The 22,924-nt window shown below is 44.8% G+C and overlaps 1 protein-coding gene and 1 long non-coding RNA gene across 19 annotated transcripts in view; one reads left to right on the top strand and one right to left on the bottom strand.

The window, feature by feature from the left end:
• ITGA7 (integrin subunit alpha 7) overlaps nucleotides 1-22,924 on the bottom strand; it is a 100,393-nt gene that overhangs the window by 57,488 nt on the left and 19,981 nt on the right. For 9 of the 18 annotated variants that reach the window (XM_083727403.1, XM_083727404.1, XM_083727399.1 and 6 more), the window contains one exon: nucleotides 12,285-12,416. In XM_083727403.1, the coding sequence (XP_083583529.1) occupies nucleotides 12,285-12,416 (132 nt within the window). Of the gene's footprint in view, nucleotides 1-12,216; nucleotides 12,699-21,083; nucleotides 21,177-22,924 lie in introns of those variants that run through there. The other 9 variants (XM_083727387.1, XM_083727402.1, XM_083727390.1 and 6 more) reach the window with 5 other exon arrangements.
• On the top strand, nucleotides 5,274-12,698 carry LOC310839360. Its single transcript, XR_014561473.1, has 3 exons — nucleotides 5,274-5,415; nucleotides 5,670-10,190; nucleotides 10,241-12,698. It is a non-coding gene; the product is annotated as an uncharacterized lncRNA (long non-coding RNA).

Raw genomic sequence — 22,924 nt, 5'->3', positions numbered from 1 at the left:
TGGCAATGGCCTCAATATAGTACATTAGGCCCTAGCACTTTACAGTACTTGGTGTCACTGCAGCAGGCTGCCCTGCCAGCTCAAAGCACAGCATGGGATCTACAGCAATGGGGAAGAAGATCTTAAGAAAAAGAAGAAGAAACAAATAAGGAGAAAGAGGTCACGGCTCAAATCTCCTGGGAAGCCTCTCCCTCCTCCATCTTTGCCTCATGGAATTTTATTTTGAATTTTTTTAAAAAAAGAAATACAGGCAGCAACAAAAACAGAATACGTGTCGTAATCTAAGAAGATCACTGAAAGTATCAAGAAATTCACTAACTATAATCCTTAGCGGTGCTTTTTTTCTTTAAAAAAATGTTTAGGGGTATGTGTACTACTGCGTCCCCCCAGGAAAAAAGCACTGATCCTTAGTATATCACGCTTTACGAAGTAAAACAGCCCAAGAAGCTCACTAACTACAAAATGTGTAAGTTATACATGACACAGGCATCATGGTCAGAGAAAAATACAGACATCTGTACTTCTTTTGATATAGGAGAACCTAATCCCAGGTTTACACAGCAACAGCTGAGGTTACTCAGTGGATTACAAAATCTCCTCTGTACATACTCAGAGGCATTTTTCATTATTACTTAACACATGCCAGGGTTATGTCCTTGCACTCAAAACAAGTTTCAGGACTAATGCTGGGCTCAGATCAAGCCCTGGTGAGAGGTCTGTAGAGATTACCTTGTAAAGAGCAGATAATGCAAACAGACATGTTTTCACCACGGTAACTAACTGTCAGATAAAAACAAAAAAGTGCTCTAGCCACTTGGCTAATCAACAAGCTAAATCAGGAATCAGATGAGAAGCCCCTGAGAAACCGGAGCTGATCACGTGGGGAAGCAGCTCCACTCTTGAGTGCTAGAAAAATGCACCAAGCCTGGTACAAGAGGGGACAGAAGGGACCCTGTTCAAACCTTCCAGGCTCTTTGGAGAGAAGTGCTCCTAACGACATTTACGGTATTTATTTTCGCTAAGCTGCCGTCTTGCCTTCGGTCTGTTGCACAGAAAAGTATCGGCAAATCCCCTCGAGGAGGAGGAATGCGGAGAATGTTTGATGGGATTTATAATGGAGAAAAATAATGCAAGAGATGCTCCCTTACACACACACACACACACACACACACACACACATTGTGAAGCACATGAGAACCCACTCGATTCTAGTCAAGCTCCTTGCGACCACTAGCATTGCTTGAAAGAACTACAATGGCTCCCAGTACGTTTCCGAGCACAATTCCAAGTGTTGGTGCTGACCTTTAAAGCCCTAAACAGCCTCAGTCCAATATACCTGAAGGAGCGTCTCCACCTCCATTGTTCTGCCTGGACACTGAGGTCCAGCGCCGAGGACCTTCTGGCGGTTCCCTTGCTGCGAGAAGTGAGGTTACAGGGAACCAGGCAGAGGGCCTTCTTGGTAGTGGCACCCGCCCTGTAGAACGCCCTCCCACCAGATGTCAAAGAGAAAAATAACTACCAAACTTTTAGAAGACACCTGAAGGCAGCCCTGCTTAGGGAAGATTTTAATGTTTAATGTATTTTAGCGGCTGGGGAAACCCAGCCAGATGGGCAGGGTATAAATAATAAAAAAAAATTTATTATTATTATTATTGCATTCTCACAGGGAGAAAATGAGCCAAAGTCACAGGCTAATATCAAAAAGGACCAATTGTTCCACCCTGCAACAAGAGATGGCAGGTTGTTGGTCGGCAGCTGCAGCTTGGAGGGCAGGGGAACATCTGGTTTCAAGTCAGGGTGCCAGAAAGAAAGAGGGGAGCACAAAAGCAAAAGGAACGACAACTCTTTATATGTCACCCATCAAGTCTGGTTTCCTTATCAGGAGCACACCTCTAAGGTTACTTGTTGCTGGAGTGAAACAGAATGCACAGCCTTTCACACTTCACCTGGCAGGGATTCATATTAAACTGGCATTGCATACGGAGGAGGTTCACAGTCCGTGGGCATGATCTGGAAACTGGACAATGCTTATACAACCAGAGTCAGAGTCCGTAGCAGTCCTGCCAAGAAGCCAGCTAACACCACCCTGGAATCTCTGTGGGCGCTTGCCTAACCCTGACGGCTGACCAACAAAGAGCTTACACATAGAGCTGGGAATACCAAGGTGCCCTTGCCCGCACATTCCTTCCACGGCTGCCAGCTCGGCCTCTGAGTCACAATGAGCAGGACTGTGAGCAAATGGCGCCTTCTCCAATTCAGTTGCTGGCCAGCAGGTGTTCGTTTGGCTTACAAGAATGGGCCCACAGGCCCAAAGAGTGTTCCTGTTCCCGTTCTGGCTGCAAGCAGTGGCACTGAAGTGGCACAACGGGCAGAAAGGGAAACTGTCTCCCATTTGTAAATGCATGATCACATCTGGGGCATTTTCACTAGGCAGGGACTGCAATCCACCCAGGATGCCGTCCTACAGACACACCCAACAGTCGCTTTCTGCCCTTGAATGAATACTTAATACAGCAACAAAGGTAGCAGGAAAGGAGGGCTAAATCTCCTTAACCCTCAGCATCACTGTACTGATCCAAACAGATGGATTGGTTGGGATCTTTGCTTGGAGGTAAAGCAGATGCTCTTTATACCAAAGGTCCCAGGTTCAATCATAGAATTCTAGAGTTCGAAGGGACCTTGAGGATCATGTAGTCCAACCCCCTGCAATGCATATGGGGACTGAACCTGCAACCGTGGCATTATCAGCACTATGCTCTAACTGAGCTATCTAGAAAGGACTGGGAAAGACTCCTTGAGAAATCTACTGCTGGTTAGGGCTCATCCACACTTTTGCTTGACTCACATTTTGATCATATTGTGCACCAATTAATTTCCCTGGGTCTGAGAGCTTTTCTCATTGTTCTGTGGTTGTGCCTTGTGAAAATCCAGTATTGCCTGCTGAATCGGATCTCATCAGATACACAGAAATTAAAGGACAGACTTTGCTTAACTGAGAGCTTGTCCAAACTTAGCTATCCTTCCTTTCTGGGCTTTAAAGCTCTGCGTCCAAGCGGCCTTTGTTTTTGCTTTCCCTGCAAAAACCTGCTCTTTAAAGCTCAATTGAAGAAAACAGCAATTTGTGGAAAACTTGAACTGCTATTTGCTGCGGCTGAGCACTAAAAACTGGGTTTCCGATGGGAAAGATTGGGGAGGGGGGAGCTTCAGAAATGGAATTTTGAAGCACGGACCCATACCTGGAAATAATGGGGTAAAAGATGAGTGTGGATAAACCCTGAGCTTCAATTCAGCAGTTAAGATCGGACTATCCAGTGGTACATTGGCTTAAGAACTTAATTCATTCTGGAGGTCCGTTCTTAACCTGAAACTGTTCTTAACCTGAGGTACCACTTTAGCTAATGGGGCCTCCTGCTGCCGCCGCACGTTCTGTTCTCATCCTGAGGTAAAGGTACTATTTCTGGGTTAGCGGAGTCTATACTATACCTTTACTAGTTGTATAAACTAGATGAGATGAAAGAGTTTTACCCACGACCCACACAGCAGTGGAGAAGTGGAAACTGGCAGAGGCTAGATGATTGCCCACCCCAACAGTAACTAATTATTTATTGTTGTTGTTGTTGTTGTTGTTGTTGTTGTTGTTGTTGTTATTGATGCATATAGTGCTAGGTATGTCATATTCCCCTCCGCTACCGCACTAAATGCCTAAATAAAAAGAGTATATAAAAAAACTCTAAGGTCATTTTAAAAAAATATCCGTAAGGGTTTTATTTATTTTATCACACACCCTTGGGCCTTACTAGGGGGAACACAGATTTCCGATTTCCAACTGGATTATTGATTTCAGCTGCCTTTGAATAATTGAGGAGTTGGGGCAGGGGGGGGGGGGTGACAGGCCGTCTACAGCAATAAAGACATCAGGAATGGAAGAAGCTTCCTGGGCTGCTGGAGGGGGGGGATACATTTCACCCCCTGGGAGGCTCATGGTGAAGGCCAGATTGGAGCATATGTGTGGTAGGTGGGGTGGGGGAGGGAAGAGGGAAAGGGGGCTGTAGATTTGGGTGTCCCTGCTCAAATGTCCCATTAGCGATTCTACGTGTAGTCAGTGGCTGGAGGAGTTGTGTTATAAATATTCATCACTGCATCCATTAATTCTATACAGCCTCTTTCAGTACTATAATGCTTTTGGCAGGGAAGACCGAGTGAGAAATGAAAGCGATCTTAACCCTGGGATTTTCTCACACAGAAAAGCATTAGGGTATCGCAGAAAAATGCACAGAACAAATGCGGATTGTCACACGGAGTGACATGCGAACACACATCTTTCTCCAGAGAAACTGCAGTTGAACTGTGGCTCTTCAATGCACGTCACCGTGCACAGATCTAATGGAAAAGGCACATGTGCGAATAATGTATGATGATGATGATGACCTTAATGCAGGTCTCATTCATTTCCCCGCACCAAATAGCTTTCTGGGTGGGAAAACAGTAATGCCCTATCAACATTCAAAAATAGGAGGGGATATGATGGCGGTCCAAGCCAAGTTTACACAATCAGATTGGAATTGCCCTCCACACAAGCAACTGCAGTGTAATTGTTATCACGTACAGAAGCAAGCTGGCTCTGAACTGGGCTGTACAAGGAGACAGGTGGCAGGCATCCGTTTCTCCCCTTGAGACAATGACAATAATATCTACAAAGAGCCTAGGTGGGTTGCAATAAGAGTCCCATGAAAATGCAAGCATTTATATGGCCAAGGGGGAAGCAATGATTGTTATTGTTGTTAATAATAATAATAATAATAATAATAATAATAATAATATCATTACAAAGGAGCTCAAGGTGGTGTACATGGTCCTCTCCCTCTCCATTGCATCTTCACAAGAACCCTGTGAGGTAGTTTAGGCTGAGAGACAGAGAGCGGCCCAAGGTGAGCTTCATGGCCGAGTAGGGAGATTTGACTAAAAGGTCTTTTTCAGTGGTAACTAATGTATGGGTGTATTCCATACATTATGCTGCGTGGAATATACACACATAATAAGCGCTAAAATATTTCCAGCAATGAACCTAAGTTGTTTAAAATAACTGTGTGAATCAGAAGCAACAACACCCAGTTAGACCAATTATAATAATCCAGATAAGGTCAAGTGGTGGCCCTGCACCCCAATTTTCCAGGGACAGTCCTGGAATTACAAAAGCCATCCCAGCTTCTGAGTCGATCCCAAAATATCGCTATTTTTCCTGCTGCTGCTGCAGCTGCTTTATTGGTGTATGCTTTTCTTTTTGTAAATCTACCAATGAATAGAATAGAATAGAATAGAATAGAATAGAATAGACTGAGGATCAAGGGTTGTTATCATTGTTTTTCAAGGCAGAGGTTGTGCTGCGTCCCTTTGCTGTAGTGGTGGTAGCACTCAGTGGCGTAGCGTGGGTTGTCAGCACCCGGGGCAAGGCAAGTAATTTGCGCCCCCTAACCCGCACGCCTGGCCCCCCCCTCCACAGTGGGCAGCGACCCGGCGGCTCGGATCGGATTCGCACAGCCAGCACAGCAGTGAGAGAGAGTGAGTGAGCCAGGTAGGGGCAGAGAGCTGCGAGTGCGAGCGCGCCCCCCCAGATGTTGCACCCGGTGCGGCCGGCCCCCCCTGCACCCCCCACGCTATTCCACTGGTAGCACTCACCCTTCTTTGATAGGAAATGCTTGGGGAAGGCCACAAAAAATGGGGGGGGCCTAAAAGAGGGTCAGTTTGTGGGGTGTGAGAAATGTCTCTATTTTCAGCTGAGGAATGTTGGAGAGTGTGGCCCTGTATATAAGATAATATAGAATGGTTATATGAAATGAGCATGAAGTGAGCATCACAAGCTGAACCAGAAGAGGAAAGTTATGTTTGTTTACTTACATTATTTTTAAGCCACCCTTCATCCAAAAAGATTCCAGGACAGTGTACAAGAGACATAAAAACATTAACATATCAGATATAGTTCCACCTACTCCACATACACATAACATTTCTCCTATGAAAATAATGATAATTTCACTCTTTATACCCCATACATCTTACTGGGTTGCCCCGGCCACTCCAGACAGCTTCCAACATATATAAAAACATTTAAAAAAGCTTCTCTAAACAGAATGGCCTTCAGACGGCTCGGGAGTCGGATAACTCTATACCCTCCTACATTTCTCCAATGAAAATAGGCACGTCCTAAGGAAAAGTGGGACATTCTGGGATCAAATCAGAAACCGGGACAGCTTCTTTAAATCAGGGATGTCCCTGGAAAATAGCGGCACTTGGAGGGTATGTAGTTCCATGAAAACATTCAAACCACAAAGTGCAAAACTATAAAACAGATTGAAGCAACATAGACATTTTAATGCCTGGGTGAATAAAACTGCCTAGCCAGAAAGTTTTCAGTGTTGGTGCCAGTCAAACCTCTTTGAGGAAGCCATTCCCAAGACAACACAGAGAAGGCCCCGCTCCTTTACGCGTGCACACAATTAGCATCCACTACCAACACACTTGGACAACAGGCTCCACAGAAGATCTTAAGATGGGGAGAGCAACCTGCAGCCCTCCAGATGTTGGTGGACTACAGCTTCCATCATCCCTAAGGATTGGCTATGCTGGCTGGGACTAATGGGAATTGCAGTCCAACAATATATTGACAGGTACAAGTTACCTATTGTTGCCTTAAGACATAGGTACTCCTGAGTTTTTGGGCCCCAAACCATTTAGGACTCTAAAGCCAAGTGCCATCATCTTAAACTGGGCTCCGAATGCCATGCATTGTACAAGAGTTCTACATGCAGGCATCACAGAAGCAGAGCATCCAATAGTGACGTTAACTAACATAAGAACACAATAAAAGCCTTGCTGGATCAAAGGCCCATCTAGTCCGCATGCTGTTCTCAAAGTGGCCAACCAGATGCGTATGAGTAGAATATCAAAAGAGATGAGAGAGCACAGCTTGTCTCATTTTTAGGATCTTCAAGCTGAGAACTACACACACACACACACACACACACACCCCACATACACATACAGTACACTGCATTTAAGATAGATTTTTTAAAATGGGAACTGGAACGTGTGCATTCATAAACTTCTTGAAGGTTCTTATACAAAGGCAGGGGCTGGACTCTTGACAAGTGAAATATGGTGTGAAGAATAGGAGGCTGTTCATTGGCCTCAAGCACAATCAATAACTCGCTTGTGATGCACAGATTATGTGGGGGTGGGATGCAGAGTGGGTTGGTTCACTGGCTTTAACAAAAATTGAGATGGATAGGGAGCCAAGGAGGAGCTCATAACTTCCCTAGAAACTGCCTGTGTCTCCCTTAGGGATCTTCTTAGACTGCAATGATGGATGGTGTGTGAGCCGGAAGTAGCCCCCAAAGCAATTTTGTCTGGCTTCTTGCAATTCTACCAAATATTAATCAAGATATAGTTTTTTTAAAGTTTGGCTGCACTTTCCACTCTAATAAAAAACAATGTTTTCCAGTTGCAAGAGTCCATAGTTTAACGTTATATCACGCTGTAATTGATTTTGTACATTGTTGCTGACATCCATTTGTCTCGAGAAACGGTGAAGTGTGCCTTCGGAGATAAAGTCAAACCACTGTATTAGCAGTGCCAAAATGACCTCCCTGGGGTGCAAGCCTGAACAGCGTGGATGCAGGTCCTGGGCTGCCCAGATGGCAAGACCCCGCCTCTCGGCCTCGCTGATGTGGTCCAAAGGAAAGCAGAGCAATACGTTCGGCACCAGCTTGGCTGCAGGAGTTGCCATTAGGAGGCATACAAGACACCATCCAACCATCTTAGGGACTTGGGTGGAGTACCTGCACACACATACATGTACAGTCATGCAAGAAGTATCACTGAAGTTCAAAGTCACTTTCCGGCCGCGTTAAAGCACTTGAGGAGTGTGTAAAGAAGCACTGAGTTAAGCATGGGTAGAAGGCAAGGTCTGGGAAAGAGTTCCAAGGGTCCGACACAGAGACTCTGAGGGTTGTGTTTGGGCTGAGGTTGCTCATCCCTTGTCTAGAGAGTGGCGATCAAGAACAAGGCCATGTCAGCCCTGTTCATAACTCATAGCCAAGCAAACCTTTGTAGGTACCAGGGAGCAGGCAGGGCCTGGTCCCTGATTTCACACTGAACTCATCAATGTCAGCTTGAGGTCAGAGGGAATCCACACCCACTCCAAACCCAAGTGCAGCAGAAGGGTTGGTACTTGTTTCTCTCATGCTCCGCCGGCAAATTTCTATGAGCGTCGCAGAAGTACAGCACCAGTACATGAGAAGTATAGCTGTCAACTTATAAATTTGAAAATAAGGGACCAGCAGCCTCAGAAATATGGGATCAGCAGCCAAAATAAGGGATTTTCAGAGCACAGGTATGTTCGACTTCTGAGCCCCTCCAAGCCAAAGGCAGAAAGCCCAGCCAGCAGCCAAACGAAGCCTCAAGCGGTGGTTCCCATAGTGCAGCAACCCGGCAAAGGGGATGCAGCAAGGAAAACCACTGTCACCTCTCTGCTGGGAAGCGCTGAGCAAAGGTGAGTCCCCAGGCAACGCGGCCGATTTGATCGGCACAAGGCATGCAAGCTCCACCCCCCAGGCATTCTTAGACTCCTTATTGGGTGAGCAACGCAGCCAAGCAACACAGTTGGAGCCTCCCTCCTCCCTGGCCAGCAGGGAGGGAGGGAGAGGAGCTGCTTCCTTTGAAGCCCAGGAAATTTAAGGGACATCATCAATAAGGGACAGCAGTGGAACACGGTGCTGGGATAAGGGACTTTCCCGCCAAATAAGGGACGGTTGACAGCTATGATGAGGAGTTGAGTCCTCCTCTCAAATTTGAAGCAGAGGGGTGGGGCCTGGGAGACTATTCCTGCAGCTGTGTTACACAGAACAAGCCCCAGCCCTTCTCTCAACATTGGAGCTGGTGAAAAGATGGGGGGAAATCCCTACAGTTGTGCTGAAGCCCTCTGAGCACCTGTGAAGCACGGTACAACTGCTGGAATAACGCTCCCCTCCCCAAGCCTTCAAGCTCAAGAGGAGGGCTGGGGTTGGTCCCTGGTCTGTTGTGCTTCCAAGGTGCTTGGAGAGCCTCAGGAATGTGGAAGTCTCAGCTGTGAGAAGGCGGCTAAGGATTGTTATGCTTTCTGGGCTTGGTTGTATCAGGGAGGACATGCAATAGCAAGTGTGGCCAGTGGAATTCTATAAGCTCGTAATTTAATTAGAGCTGCACTTGCAGAGTCTCTGCGCTCCTGCAAGAGAAACAGAATCTCCATGGTATGTTCCCATTTAAGCATGAACATGGCACAGGAGAACTCAACGTCAACATTGCTGCTGGTTGCACTTGGCTCTGTCCACAGTGTAGATGGAAAAATGGGAGGTGTGAATCATAGCAAGGATGGCAGGAGTCTGATAAATCCCATACACACTGGATACACACAAGTCCTCAACTGAAGACACAGTCTTTGAGAACCAGGGCTCAAGTACCATTCTCCCTGCTAGAAAATAATCATTTCCTTTCCTGTCTTCTACCACACTGCTGGTGCTACCGCCTGAAGGCTGTATAATGTTCTTCAGCTAAGTAGGGATGCCTCCAGAATAATGACATTTTGCAGGAGAAATTCAAAAGTACAAAGGAACTTTAGGGATGTACATTCAAAGTGAATCAAAGAGCTTCCTTGGAGAAAATAAAGGATTTTCTGCAGGAAGGAAAGTGACAGGGAAATGCGTTGAAAAGTGTGGGGTAAGCAAATGATTAACATAGAGGCATGCAAATGCCCCACAAGAAAATCAGGGTGAAGGCTCATTGCCATTTAACCACCCTGCAAATAAATCAGAACTTGCCCAATAAAGACTAGATATATTATAACGAACACATAAGCTTTGTGCAAGCAAATAAACAGGTTGTCTGGAGGGCCCAAAGATTTGGTCGCATGAGCTGCCTGGATGGGAAGTTATCTGGGAGACTTATATAAGCCTCTCTGAGCTCCAGGTAAATAAATATTACTTTGATAATGAACAATCATTTATGATGCACTTTAGTCTGCTGAGCCTTCTGCAGTCTGCACTTGGTTTGCTTTCATGATCCTGATATTATTATTCCCATTTTACATATGGAGAACTGAAGTTTAAGGCAAATGAATGGATTCATGAAACAAGAAGGGCTTGAAACAAGGTATTCAAGTGCTCAAGTTCCCTAGCCACTGGACCATACCGTTAAATGGCAGCAGTAGAACTAACTTCTTTCTCTGCAGCCCAGGATCGTGTATTGAAGAGAGGCCCCAAGCAATGCAAAATGAAATGAGCCAGCCATTCTTAAGTAGACACTGTACCATCACCAATGTGAAGTAATATTCAATGGCTTATCCAGTTTGCTTCTGTGCTTGAAGTTGTGTGTGTTGGAGGTGGTGCACCATCTCATCCTTCATCTCAGGCGGCAAAATGCATTGGACTGGCCCTGGCTTTGAGTGGCTCCAAAATCAATTATGGGAGTTTACAGAGGAAGCTAGCCTTAAGAGAACGTTACTCAAATTGTGGGATTAGCCAGCCCAGATACTGACATGGGACCAAGACCTAGGCAATTGCTGTTCTTCCTAGTGCCACAGTCCTGGGTGCAATGTTTCTTTAAGACACTATACAGTCACAATTATCCTACGAAAACAAGGTAGCTAGGCTCTGAGCAACAGGAAAAGGTATAGTATTCAGGGTGAATGGAAGGGTGAATGGAAGACGCAGACAGGCAAAGGATCTGCCAAAGCGGCTCAGGAGGTCTGTTGTGGCCTATAGGCTGCCTATTGAAGAACAGGGTTTTAGGAGCACATTCAGAGCAAATAGGAGCTTCATGCTGCCTGGTACCCTCAGGGCAGGGCTAGAGGGCAGACCACTCCTAGATTACAGCATCGCCATCGCAGCAAAACACAGGAGAAATCAAACACTTAAAAGCAAGCCACCAGAATTCCCCCACTCCTCCAGATTAAAGGCAGATAATCTCACCCCGGTCTTTTGGGACCACAGGCCTCATAGTGATGCTGCCAACCAAGCCTTCCTAATGCATTTGCAAAACCACCATGATGAGAGGTTAATATGTCCACACCCTGGTTTTCCTCGCCTGACCATTCGCCACATGGCCAGCTTTCTGTCCGTTCGAAATTATGCGACTCCCATATACTACAAGGCATGGCGGCAGAGGGCGGGGATGCAGGAATGCCTGTGAAGCTCCACAAGCTTCAGTTCAGTATAGTGATCTTGCATTTACCCTCGAGAAAATGAAGATGCTACTACGATCAGAATCCATCCCTAGCCTTGTGGCAATCAGTGGCTGGCTGTGAATTTCATCCCTGGAAAACGGAGAACCACATTCAGCAATGATCAAGCTGCACAATCACTGAATGAGTCTGCATTCATCTTTGGAAACTGATCAGAATTTGACCTTTCATATCTCCGCCAGGATGCAGTAGCAGCAGCAGCAGCAGAAGGAAAAAAAAAATCAGGGTGCATTCCAGAAAACAGCTCACACACATGGACAAACAAAACATTTCAAAATATGCCAGCTGGTTCATTAGTGAAATTCAGAGGGGTGTGTTCAGTGGGGGATGGGGAGGCTGTAGGGAAAAGGTTTGTCAAGACAATAGTTAGCAACACAGTAATCCAAAGTCTGACAACTAATGCTGCAGGTCAAAGATTCCCTTCCCTCTAAAGAAATATTATAAATATTTAGGGTTGGGCAGTGGAGAATGTAATGAGGGTCTGTGTGTGTCCACATTTCCACCCTGCAAACAATGTACTATAAAAGCATAAGAAGAATGGAATTTATGCTTTCTTTAAAAAAAACCACCACCACCCACTCCAGGGGCAGAAGAAACAATTTTCCCCAACATCAGCACCTTCCACAAATCCCAACTACAACCAAAGCACAGTGCAGGGAAAGAACACCTTGTAAATAACTCAGCAGCAGCAAAGGAAGTATTACAGACCACACAATTCACATATTTCAGTCCCAAAGCGGAAAACACAATGGACATACTTTTTAATTCTAATAGTCTGAGAACGAAGCAGAGATTATTTAATTCACACCCACATACAGAGTTTCGGTGCTTAAAACCGACACGCCAAATTCAGAAGACCACCTGGCAAGTTTGATGGCTCGGGAGAGACTTCAGTGCCTCATCTTCCTTGTTGTGTGTGTGCGCGCGCAAATCCTCACACTCACCTTTCGGACTTGCCATATGGAAGAGAAAAATCAGAATAAGGCACCGTCATGCACGGCACGGAACTCACCAGCTGACAGGCTGTGGTCTGAGCTGCTGGTGCAATGCCACTGAGAAGCCAAAGAAGCTGCCGTTTTCTCCATACTTGAGGATGGTTTCGGTGACATCCAGATTGAAGGCTGAACTCCCTAGGAGGTGGAGGCTGAGGCAGAAGAGACAAAAGTAGAATGTCCCAGACATGCTTGGTGGCTCACTGCAGGCACAATGGTTGGGGAATGCCACTGCAACTATTCCCGGCCGTCTCCCTCCCATGGCTTTAGAGACAGTTGCCTGGCTCCTGTCACACGCCTGCTCTTTTTGCTGCCTGCCTGCCTAGGCAGCTCGAGGTTGTAAAAATCCTCAGGCAACCTTGCCTCACATCCCTTCCTGCTCCCGTTTCCCTCTCTCCCTCCCTCCCCTCTCTCTCTCTTCCATTCTGTATTGCAGCTAGGAGGAGCACAGCTTTCAAACAGCAAACACGCCCCCTTCCTACAATTCCATTACTGGACATGATGGAGAGGAAAGCGGCGAAAGAAAAAGCAGGTGTGAGGAATCCGAAAACCGCAGGTCCGGGGGTTATTATGAGGAAAACTTTGGCCAGGAAAAGAAAGAAAGAAAGAAAGAAAGAAAGAAAGAGAGCTCCCCCCCTTCAAGGGCCCACTTCTCATCAGATATTGCAACTTCCTCTTCTTAACAAGTATTAAATACTTTAGAGTGCTGAAGACAAATAACTGACAAATAAGACAGCTGAAAGTGATTTTGAGAGAAGCATCACTTCCCATGGTACACAGACACACAAACAAACACCATTTCTTTTTCTCCCACATTTGTTTCTATGCTCAAACAGGTTTGTGTTTGTTTGTTTTTTAAAAAGGAAAAGGTCAATTTTATTAGCCCACAAGAGAAATTCTAATTTCCCATATTAGGGCACTTCCTTGGTTTGTTAAAAGAAAACTTGCAAGTGCAGTTAACCATCTGGTCTGCATACAAGATCCTTCAACTCTCTGGGGGGGGGGGGGAGTTAACACCTGCCTCAAAGCCTTCAAGGTATTCGAGGAAGCTTAACCTGACAAACCACAGACCGTTCAGCCTGCACTGTGTCAGTAGCTAAATGTATATTTATTGCAGCAGGGTATTAGCATGATAAATTCATTTTTCAATATTGGCCGCTGCCCATTGCAATCATATAATTATGCTTATCCAGTAACAGTATTATAATTCAATTATTAAGTATGAAATTGAAAAACAGGTCACTAAACCTAATCATCACTGGAGCTCCTAATTAATCCACACAACAATTTTCAAATGAAATAGTGACAGCAATTGTTATGATGATGCCACCCAAAACAACCTCCCTTACATGCTTTGTACGTGGAAGATCCCAGCAGGATCAAGTCTTCTTCTTCTTCTTCTTCTTCTTCTTCTTCTTCTTCTTCTTCTTCTTCTTCTTCTTCTGCTGCTGCTGCTGCTGCTGCTGCTGCTGCTGCTGCTGCTGCTGCTGCAATCACTCGTAGCCGAGTAAGATTGTCTTCCATAAACATGGTTTTAACAATGAGTCTGTAAGTGACTGTGGAGGCCAATCCACACGTCCTTCCACAGGGGGGACATTGGTTTCCAGGCGGGAGTTGATCACAGTGAGGGTTTGCCAAGCGTGCCCTCCTCTTAGCACGTTTCTCCCTTTCGTCCTGAGTTTGAGTGTCTTCAAAGCCCATGACACCTTTGGTAAAGGATATTCTCCAACTGGAGCGCTCGCAGGCCAGTGTTTCCCAGCTGTCAGTGTTTATATTACATTTTTAAAGATTTGCCTTGAGACAGTCTTTAAACCTCTTTTGTTGACCACCAGCTTTATGCTTTCCATTTTTAAGTCTGGAATAGAGTAGCTGCTTTGGAAGACGATCATCAGGCATCTGCACAACATGACTAGTCCAACGAAGTTGATGTTGAAGAATCATTGCTTCAACACTGGTTATCTTTGCTTCTTCCAGTACACTGATATTAGTTCACCTGTCTCCCCAAGTGATGTGTAAAATTTTTCAGAGACACCGTTGATGGAATCTTTCAAGGAGTTGGAGATGGCGTTTATAAGTGGCCCTTGTTTCACAAGCAAATAGTAAGGTTGGTAGTACAATAGCTTTGTAAACAAGCATTTTGGTTTCCCTTTGAATGTCCCGGTCCTCAAACACTCTGCACTTCAATCGGGAGAAAGCCACACTCACAGAGTAATTTTCATTGGCAGTTTCCCTTTAGAATGCAAGCAGCAGAGACCAGAAACACTGAAAGCAGCTATTTCATAAACTGGAATACCCAGGGCTTGAAAAACCCCAGATTCTTAAATGCCTATGCTCCTAAAAATTTGATATGAGAAATTGGAAATATTTCCCCAAGCCTGGGCATATATCAGTGCAAACACATGAATGACTTGCTTCAGATGTTTGTGGGTTGATCCCTGTCACTTGAGAAGCTCTGGGGATTCAGACCTGGTGAACTCCAGTTCAAACCAACTCAGTCCAGAGATGCCCATAAACGTATTAAAAAAGAGAGACCCAGAGTCCTGTTAATTCAACCCCGGCCATGAGCCACATAACAGGAGGAAAAGCATCCATCACATTTTCCAGTACATGGGGGGCTATTTTTAAACAGCTGCAAAAGCTTTAAGAGGCATTGGAGCGTTGGCAGAGGCCCCTCGTCCCTGGGAATCCAGCTCATTTGCAGGACACAGCGGTAGAAGAACAGCACAAGAGTCACAGGAACTTGGAAGTCCTCAGTCCCTCGAGATTCCTGTTCTCATTTTAGCAGGGTTGTCCTTTTCACAATTCATTTTGCAGCTTTACTAGCCCAAAAGTGGGAACCTGTCACTTAGGGGGACCTCATTCTATACTCTTTCTGGTGCCCTAAATCTGCATTTATGTCCCACCTGGCTGGCTACCTCTCAGTTTTTGATATAGCTTTACACTGTCACAAGCAGGGCATAATCATTGCTGGGAATTGGGTGCTTTATTCTGAACAAAATCTGGGAACTGACCAATTCCTTCTGAAAATCCCAGGGAGTGTATTTCTCAATTCCCGCAACTCACCATTTTGCGCGCGCACACACACACATCCATGAATAGATGCTCCATGCTATATTGGGCAGCTTGGCTCATAAGCAAAAGATTTCAGCTTGCATGCCCTTCCCACTTGGTAATCTCTTTAAAATGACCCTTCTGGGAGGATGTCATGGGTCAGATTGGATAATTATAAACAGACTCTGGAGTTAGGGAACACAAGAGAACAAACAGTGTCTTTGGATCTGCAGTGGTGTTCACTGAAACTGTTGGGCTGTAGCTGTATTTGACTGTTTGGTGACTATGAAACCTCCCCTGCAGTCATTCTGTTGGGCATTTTTCAAACTTCTAATGCCATATCCAGGCATGCATACTCTTTATACCACACATCAGAAGCTCGTTCTAGATTTAGGCTGTGCACACACATCCATTTTCTCTGCATTCGGTGTGCTCACACTGTTAGTTTGGGAAACAGAATACACTTGACATTAGCCACAATCCATATCTATCCTACCAACTCTTATGAAATACTGGGTTTTGATGCATTTTCCCCAAAACAACTGCAATCTGAATTGGGGGGGGGGGGATTACCTAGCTGCATTTCAAGCCACTAATGTTTCACATAATTTTTAGACCACTTGGGTTTTCTTTGTTTGTTGGGTCCCTTACATTGTTTGTTTGTTTTCAACGTATTTCTGCAAATCTGAGTTCCTCTGAGCACACTGATACCTGCCTTTTCTTACATTTCCCAGCTGGGCTGGTGCACACCATTCTTCTCCATTTATTTTTTTAAAACCCCACATATTTACTCAGGTAGAATAATAAATACAACCAGGAGGTATATAAGATGAAAGGCAAGCAGGCTTAAGCTACAGGATGCTCAACAACAGATACAGTGGTACCTCGGGTAAAGTACTTAATTCGTTCAGGAGGTCCGTTCTTAACCTGAAACTGTTCTTAACCTGAAGCACCACTTTAGCTAATGGGGCCTCCTGCTACTGCTGCGCCGCCATCGTGCGATTTCTGTTCTCATCCTGAAGCAAAGTTCTTAACCTGAGGTACTATTTCTGGGTTAGCGGAGTCTGTAACCTGAAGCGTATGTAACCCGAGGTACCACTGTACAGAAAACAGGTCACTGCCGACAACATGAGAGAGAAAACCAACTTTTTTTTTTTACAATGTATATGTGGACAAGGGATTTCTGCAAGCCATCCTGCTTCAACCAGCACCAATGAACTGGTGTTGAAATGGAGAAGCAAACTGGCGACTACTTTAAGTACCTTAGCTTTCTATTCTGAATGTTTCCCTCCTTATCTCTCTCATAAAGTCTCTCACAACTGCAACCTCTTTTTCCAAGTTCTTCATTATGCACTCATCATTCCATCTTACGAAATCATATTTTGTGCCCCAGCAGAATTGCCATGTTTGGTATCGGAGGATACTATACTGCAGCGGTGGTGAGTAAAGGGATTGCCTTCTAGCTGTCTCAGAATGGCCTTTTGGAAAGAACAAAAGGCATTATATAAATGCTACTTCTCCGCATTAACTCTAGATGACAGAAAATGTGTACGTCCCTCTTGGAACGGATACAGATTTTTTTCCCCTGATGTTGTTACTTCAGAAATGGTAGCTGGGGAGATTTTCCTTGAAATGTGAGTGCCAACTTCCAAATTAGGTTGAAGGCACTCTCGCACTATCCCACCCCACGCCGCTCTCTCTTTCTCTCTCTAAACTTAATTCTGAGGGAAGCTTTTTCCTTAACAACTAAGTTGGCGGCAGGGAGATAGCATCAGCTAAGCAAGGTTGCCAAACGTCTGCAATTTCCCGGACATGCCTGGGATTCAGCCATCGGAAACAGCGTCCGGGTGGAAATCGCTGAAATGTCCGGGAAAATGTGGGTGTATGACAACCCATATTGGAAGCGGCGATTTCTGGGGGAAAATAGCTCTAAAACCTCAGGGTTTAGAGCTCAACAATTTTGCATTAAAAAGCTCAACAACTTTTGCATCTGGACTTTCACTTTCTGAAATATGGCAACCCTAGCTTAGAAGTAGAATTTGTCAAGTGAAAAGAATTCCTTGTTTAGAATATTCAGTAAGCTTCTGAGCCCTTTCTTGGAATTAACAAAATATTTTTAAAAAACTCAAACCTCCATTCATGCTGGCTTCTGTGAAACTATCTGGTCAGCTTTCAACTAACTATAATAAGGAAATTTGACAGCCAGGGTAGCAGTCAGCCATGAAGTCTTCCTTTGGTAATTCTGAGTCGCCTAGGGGAGGCTATCCGTCCTTGCCTCTTTCAAGAGGAAGTAAAAAGGTAAAGGGACCCCTGACCGTTAGGTCCAGTCGTGGCCGACTCTAGGGTTGCGGCGCTCATCTCGCTTTATTGGCCAAGGGAACCGGCGTACAGCTTCCGGGTCATGTGGCCAGCATGACTAAGCCGCTTCTGGCGAACCGGAGCAGCGCACGGAAACGCCGTTTACCTTCCCCCCTATTTATCTACTCGCACTTTGAGGTGCTTTCAAACAGGTTGGCAGGAGCAGGGACTGAGCAACGGGAGTTCACCCCATTGTGGGGATTCGAACCGCCGACCTTCTGACCTTCTGACCTTAACCCACAGCGCCACGCAAGAGGCAGTAGGTGGGGCTAAAAAGACATATAATGTAGAACAATAATGTAGAACAAGTGAGTGCCAAGGGAGCTGAGCCCACTGGTTTCTTCTTCCAAGTATATGCAAGGAAGGACAGAGCAAAAAGCAAAATTGTCCAAAGAGCCACACCTATGAATGCTTATTCCGGGGGGGGGGGGGAATAACTAACATTCCAGATAATAGCTTCCAACTATTGAGAAGTGCACATTAAAATATCAAGCAGTGGATAAATGGGAAGTCAAACACTAGAGTAGCCTTCCCCAACCTAGTGCCCTCCAGATGTTTTGGATCACAGCTCTCATCAGCCCCAACCAATGGCCAGACTGGGGCTGATGGGAGCTATAGGTCAAAATATCTGGGCTACAAATGTAGCCCCCAGTCATGGAAGGTTGTAGCAAGAGAGATCTTTGTGATGACAACCTTTCCCCCATGATCAGAAAAGGACACCATAAACACCTGCACCTCTGGTTCTGCAGGCATCTTTGGAATAGGACAGTAACTATCTGCTTGAGCACACTGCAGACTGCGCTACTGTAAACGAACATTTATTTCCTATCTTTTTATACCACTTTTCATTTTTTAAAAAATCACCAAAGTGGTGCAGAGCATGTCAAAATTAAACCAACCCCAACAGGGAACCAGTGGGTGGATCATTCACCCTTGTATCTAGAGTTGCTTTAGGCGTAACTTGATCTGTTATGACCCTGGGACTCTAAAAAATCAAGCCCAGTTTCCATTCCCTTCCCTCAGTTCACAAACCCTACTATTTGATCTATCCAATGTATCTCTATCAAAGCTCAGCTTCTCAAATTATTTCCAACTCTTGTGCTCCTTCCTTCTTCCAGCTACAGATCTCATCTTTCTACAAGCAAATACTTTTCTCAACTACAGTACTAATATGGGGTAATATCAGGTGTAAGGAAGAAGAAGAAGAGTTTGGATTTGGTATCCTGCTTTATCACCACCCGAAGGAATCTCAAAGCGGCTAACATTCTCCTTTCCCTTCCACCCCCACAACAAACACTCTGTGAGGTGAGTGGGGCTGAGAGACTTCAGAGAAGTGTGACTGGCCCAAGGTCACCCAGCAGCTGCATGTGGAGGAGCGGGGAATCGAACCCAGTTTCGCAGATTATAAGTATACCACTCTTAACCACTACACCACACTGGCTTTGGCCCTCCAGATGTTGCTGAACTACGACTCCGATCAGCCCCTGAAAACCTCCTCTCCATTCTTGATTTATACAGGCACCCTTGACACAATTCTGCCGCTAAAATCAGAACTGCTGGATAAGTGAGCAGCCCATACATCTCCCCAGAAGCTGTCATATTATCATAAAGTAGGAAGAGATTCAGTGACTGAATTAATTCAACCCCTGATGATGCAGGACATCCTAGCCTCTTATTTTTCTACACATGGATGAAAGGAAAGTGGTGCCAGCTTTTTCCTCATTCCTACTTTAATGGGCATATATTGTTTCAGATCAATGGAGTCGCACAGAACAAACACCAAACATTCACAACACACCATATTTTCCTGCTTCTTTTTAGCAGCCCTAAAACAATGTTCCCATTAAGCTTCTTCCTCCAAGCAAAGATTCCACCAGTCAGTGGCCATTCCATCTGGCCATATATTTAAGTAATGTATCCGAATTTCTTTGTTTCACTTTCCTGGCTTCTGTCCCATCTTCCTTTTTCTGGTATTTCTGTTACACTGGAAATCATTCTGGCAACCACCTATCAATTTTATGCTTTGCACTGCACCTACCAGAATGTTAAGTGCTAAATAATCTTATCAACCTGCAGAACTCAGTTGTTCCCTTGGGACTGCAATGTTCAAAGGATTCAAAATTAATTGATAAAGGGGGTTCACTGGCTGGCATTAGCTAAAACAGCCAATGGGCAGGCATCAAGCTATTGGGGGAATTAACCTATTTACACTCTAGCCTCTGTTATATATTTCTCTAAAGCATCCTATGTTGACTGTTGTTAAAGACTGCCAAAGAGCTGTTAAACAATACATCACCTGTATGACCGAGACTGAAATTGTATACATTTACAATGAAATAAGTTCCATTAGAGTTCTACTTTTGAGTAAACATGCTTAACAGTGTAAGAAGAATTGAATATCTACTTTATGTCATCAAAAAAGTGACAGGTGTCCCAGCCCCTTCCCCCAGATGTTCCTCCTTTTAATATAAATGCTATATGACTTGATATAAATTTTAACACTAGTCCAGATATCAAAGATAATAATACATCAACATAGGGCCTTTCCTTAGTCCAGGTACAAAAGTACAACCCTGTCCCTACACTTTTTTAAATACATAAAATAGGTATTCTATTCTACTATAAGAGTGTAATCCTAAGAAGACTTATCTTGGTGTAAGCTCCACTTATTGCGAGTAAATCCCAACAACCACTGACATGCGACCCCCCTCAGAAGGCTGTCCAGAAGAGAATGTGGCTCTCAGACTGAAAAGGGTTCCCTGCTCTGAGTATGGATGAAAATAGGGTTTGGGGAAGATAATCTAATGGCACCTGAATGCAGTGGGAAAGTAGTTAGAGGAGACAGCTGATGATGTGGAAAGAAATAAGAAAAATGGCAGGGGAAATGATAACAAACTCGATTAACCTTAGAATCACAGAGGTATGTTGAACGGTTAGATGAAGATGTCAAGATGGCCATCTCCTCAGTAAAGTATATGCATATGCACGTAAACCCAAGTGCAGTTCATGAAAATTTCCTCAAGATTCTCACACAGAATCTATAGCTGGGTACTATATCACAGCCACATAGATCTCAATGTATCATATCCAATTGCCCAGCCTTAATTCTTGGGACTTCTTTGTTCTTTTTATCTTTTCCCTGTTGTTCTTCCCCACCTTGTCCATTACAAATGGCAGTGTCCTCGATCCAGCCTGGAAGCAGCATTATTATTTTTATTCCAGCTCCAACTCTGATTCACACACTAATCAATCCTGTGAGATCAGATGCTGTGTCAGAGTTTGCTGACTCACCCTCCCTCTACGGTTATCGATGACAGGGCACTGCCAACAACCCTTCATTACGATAATGTTCTTTGGTTCTCTTAGAAATAGCGGCTAAGTTCATCCCTGTACCATAGCCAGCTCCTTACCGATTGCTCATTTTAGATCATCATCTTTCCAGCCCATCATAAGGTAAAAAGCAAAACATATTCTTTTTCCTTATGGTCTCTCCTAAGTGCAGGCTTAATACGCATGGGAGAGAACATGTAAAAGCAGAATAACCTGGGATAGGTTTCTTTCATATGCATGCCATATTTCCATTTTGAAGCTACTGTCCATATTCAACAAAACAGGACTCTATGGTCTATGAATGGCCAGATAAATTTTAATTTATAAATCAAAATGGCAACTATCTGAAGAAAAGGAGAACTCAAATAAAAGACTTACATTCCCAGGACATAGCTTGGATTGACGAGAATGCTGCTGCACTGGCAATGAAAGGAGCCTTTGTAAGACTCTCCAAAATAACTTTGTAGAAGTTACTACACGTCTCACTATTCCAGTGTGCCATTCTTGTAATTTGCTTTCACACTGCTTAACAGAAGTCAAATACGGTATCTTACTGACCAAGGAATCAAGAGGCATCTTACATTAGGAAAAACTGGAGACCCGCATTCAGAAGAATCAAATTGCAGACATAGGGAAACCATACTTACATTATAAAAATAAGCATATATAAATTGTTGTGAGCAAAAAGCGTCTCATTTGTGTGCATGAAAATATGTAGTAATCCTCCAGTAGGAAAGGGAATAGGGAAAATATATGCAGAAACATGTGGAGATTCTTGCGACAAAGTAAGCATGGAATGCATAAATGAATCACACAGCCCTATGTTAAAGTTGCACCCTGTTGTTTACTTTGCTGAAATAGTCTTCAAGGTGTTTTTTATGCAGGCAGGGAGTCCAGAAGGAATAAGAATGCTAGAGCACCAGCTTTGTGGTGGAATGGTGGATGATCATAGAATTGTAGAGCGGGAAGTGATCCCAAGGGCCATCTAGACCAACCTCCTGCAATGCGGGGATCTCTGCTAAAGCATCCATGACAGATGGCCATGACGGGGAAAAGGCAGTGGCTAAGTGAGTTGTAGAGCAGCAGGGCAGGGCTGGGACAGGCCCCTGCCTGAAATCCCAAAATGCTATTACCAGCCAGTGTAGACAATACAGTGGTACCTTGGTTCTCGAACTTAATCTGTTCCGGAAGTCCGTTCGTCTTCAGAAACTGTTCGAAAACCAAGACACTGCTTCTGATTGGCTGTAGGAGCTTCCTGCACTCAAACAGAAGCCGCGTCAGACATTCAGTTTCCAAAAAATGTTTGAAAACCGGAACGCTTAGTCCTGGGTTTTTGGTGTTCAGGAGCCAATTTGTTCGACAGCTAAGCCATTCGAGAACCAAGGTACCACTGTACAGTGGTACTTCTGGGTGCGAACGGGATCCATTCCAGAGGCCCATTCGCAACATGAGCAGAACGCAACCCGCGTCTGCGGGTCGCAATTCGCCACTTCTGCACATGCGCGTGATATCATTTTGTGCTTCTGCGCATGCGCGAGTGGCAAAACCCACAAGTAACCCTTTCTGGTACTTCCGGGTCGCCGCGGGACGCAACCTGAAAACGCTCAACCTGAAGCAAATGTAACAAGAGGTATGACTGTACTAAACTAGATGACCTTAATGGTCTGATTCAGTATGATGATGATGATAATTTTCATATATATCCCACCCATCTGGCTGGGTTTCCTCCAGCCACTCTGAGTGGCTTACAACATATATATATATATAAGACATCTTCCCTGTGTTCCTATGATAAAATAGGATACAGCCATGGAGCATGAAAACAGTGTTGTTTTCAGAGTATCTCGACCAACTTACCAGAGCTGCATGACAGGCAGAAATTTGACAGGTGAAGCACCTCACCCACCCCACCCTCTTTCCC

The sequence above is a fragment of the Podarcis gaigeae genome (genome assembly GCF_964106915.1).
Source record: "Podarcis gaigeae genome assembly, chromosome: 2".
Classification (NCBI taxonomy): domain Eukaryota; kingdom Metazoa; phylum Chordata; class Lepidosauria; order Squamata; family Lacertidae; genus Podarcis; species Podarcis gaigeae.
The sequence above is the reverse complement of the archived record's forward strand: the minus strand, read 5'-3'. Positions and strand labels throughout refer to the sequence as shown.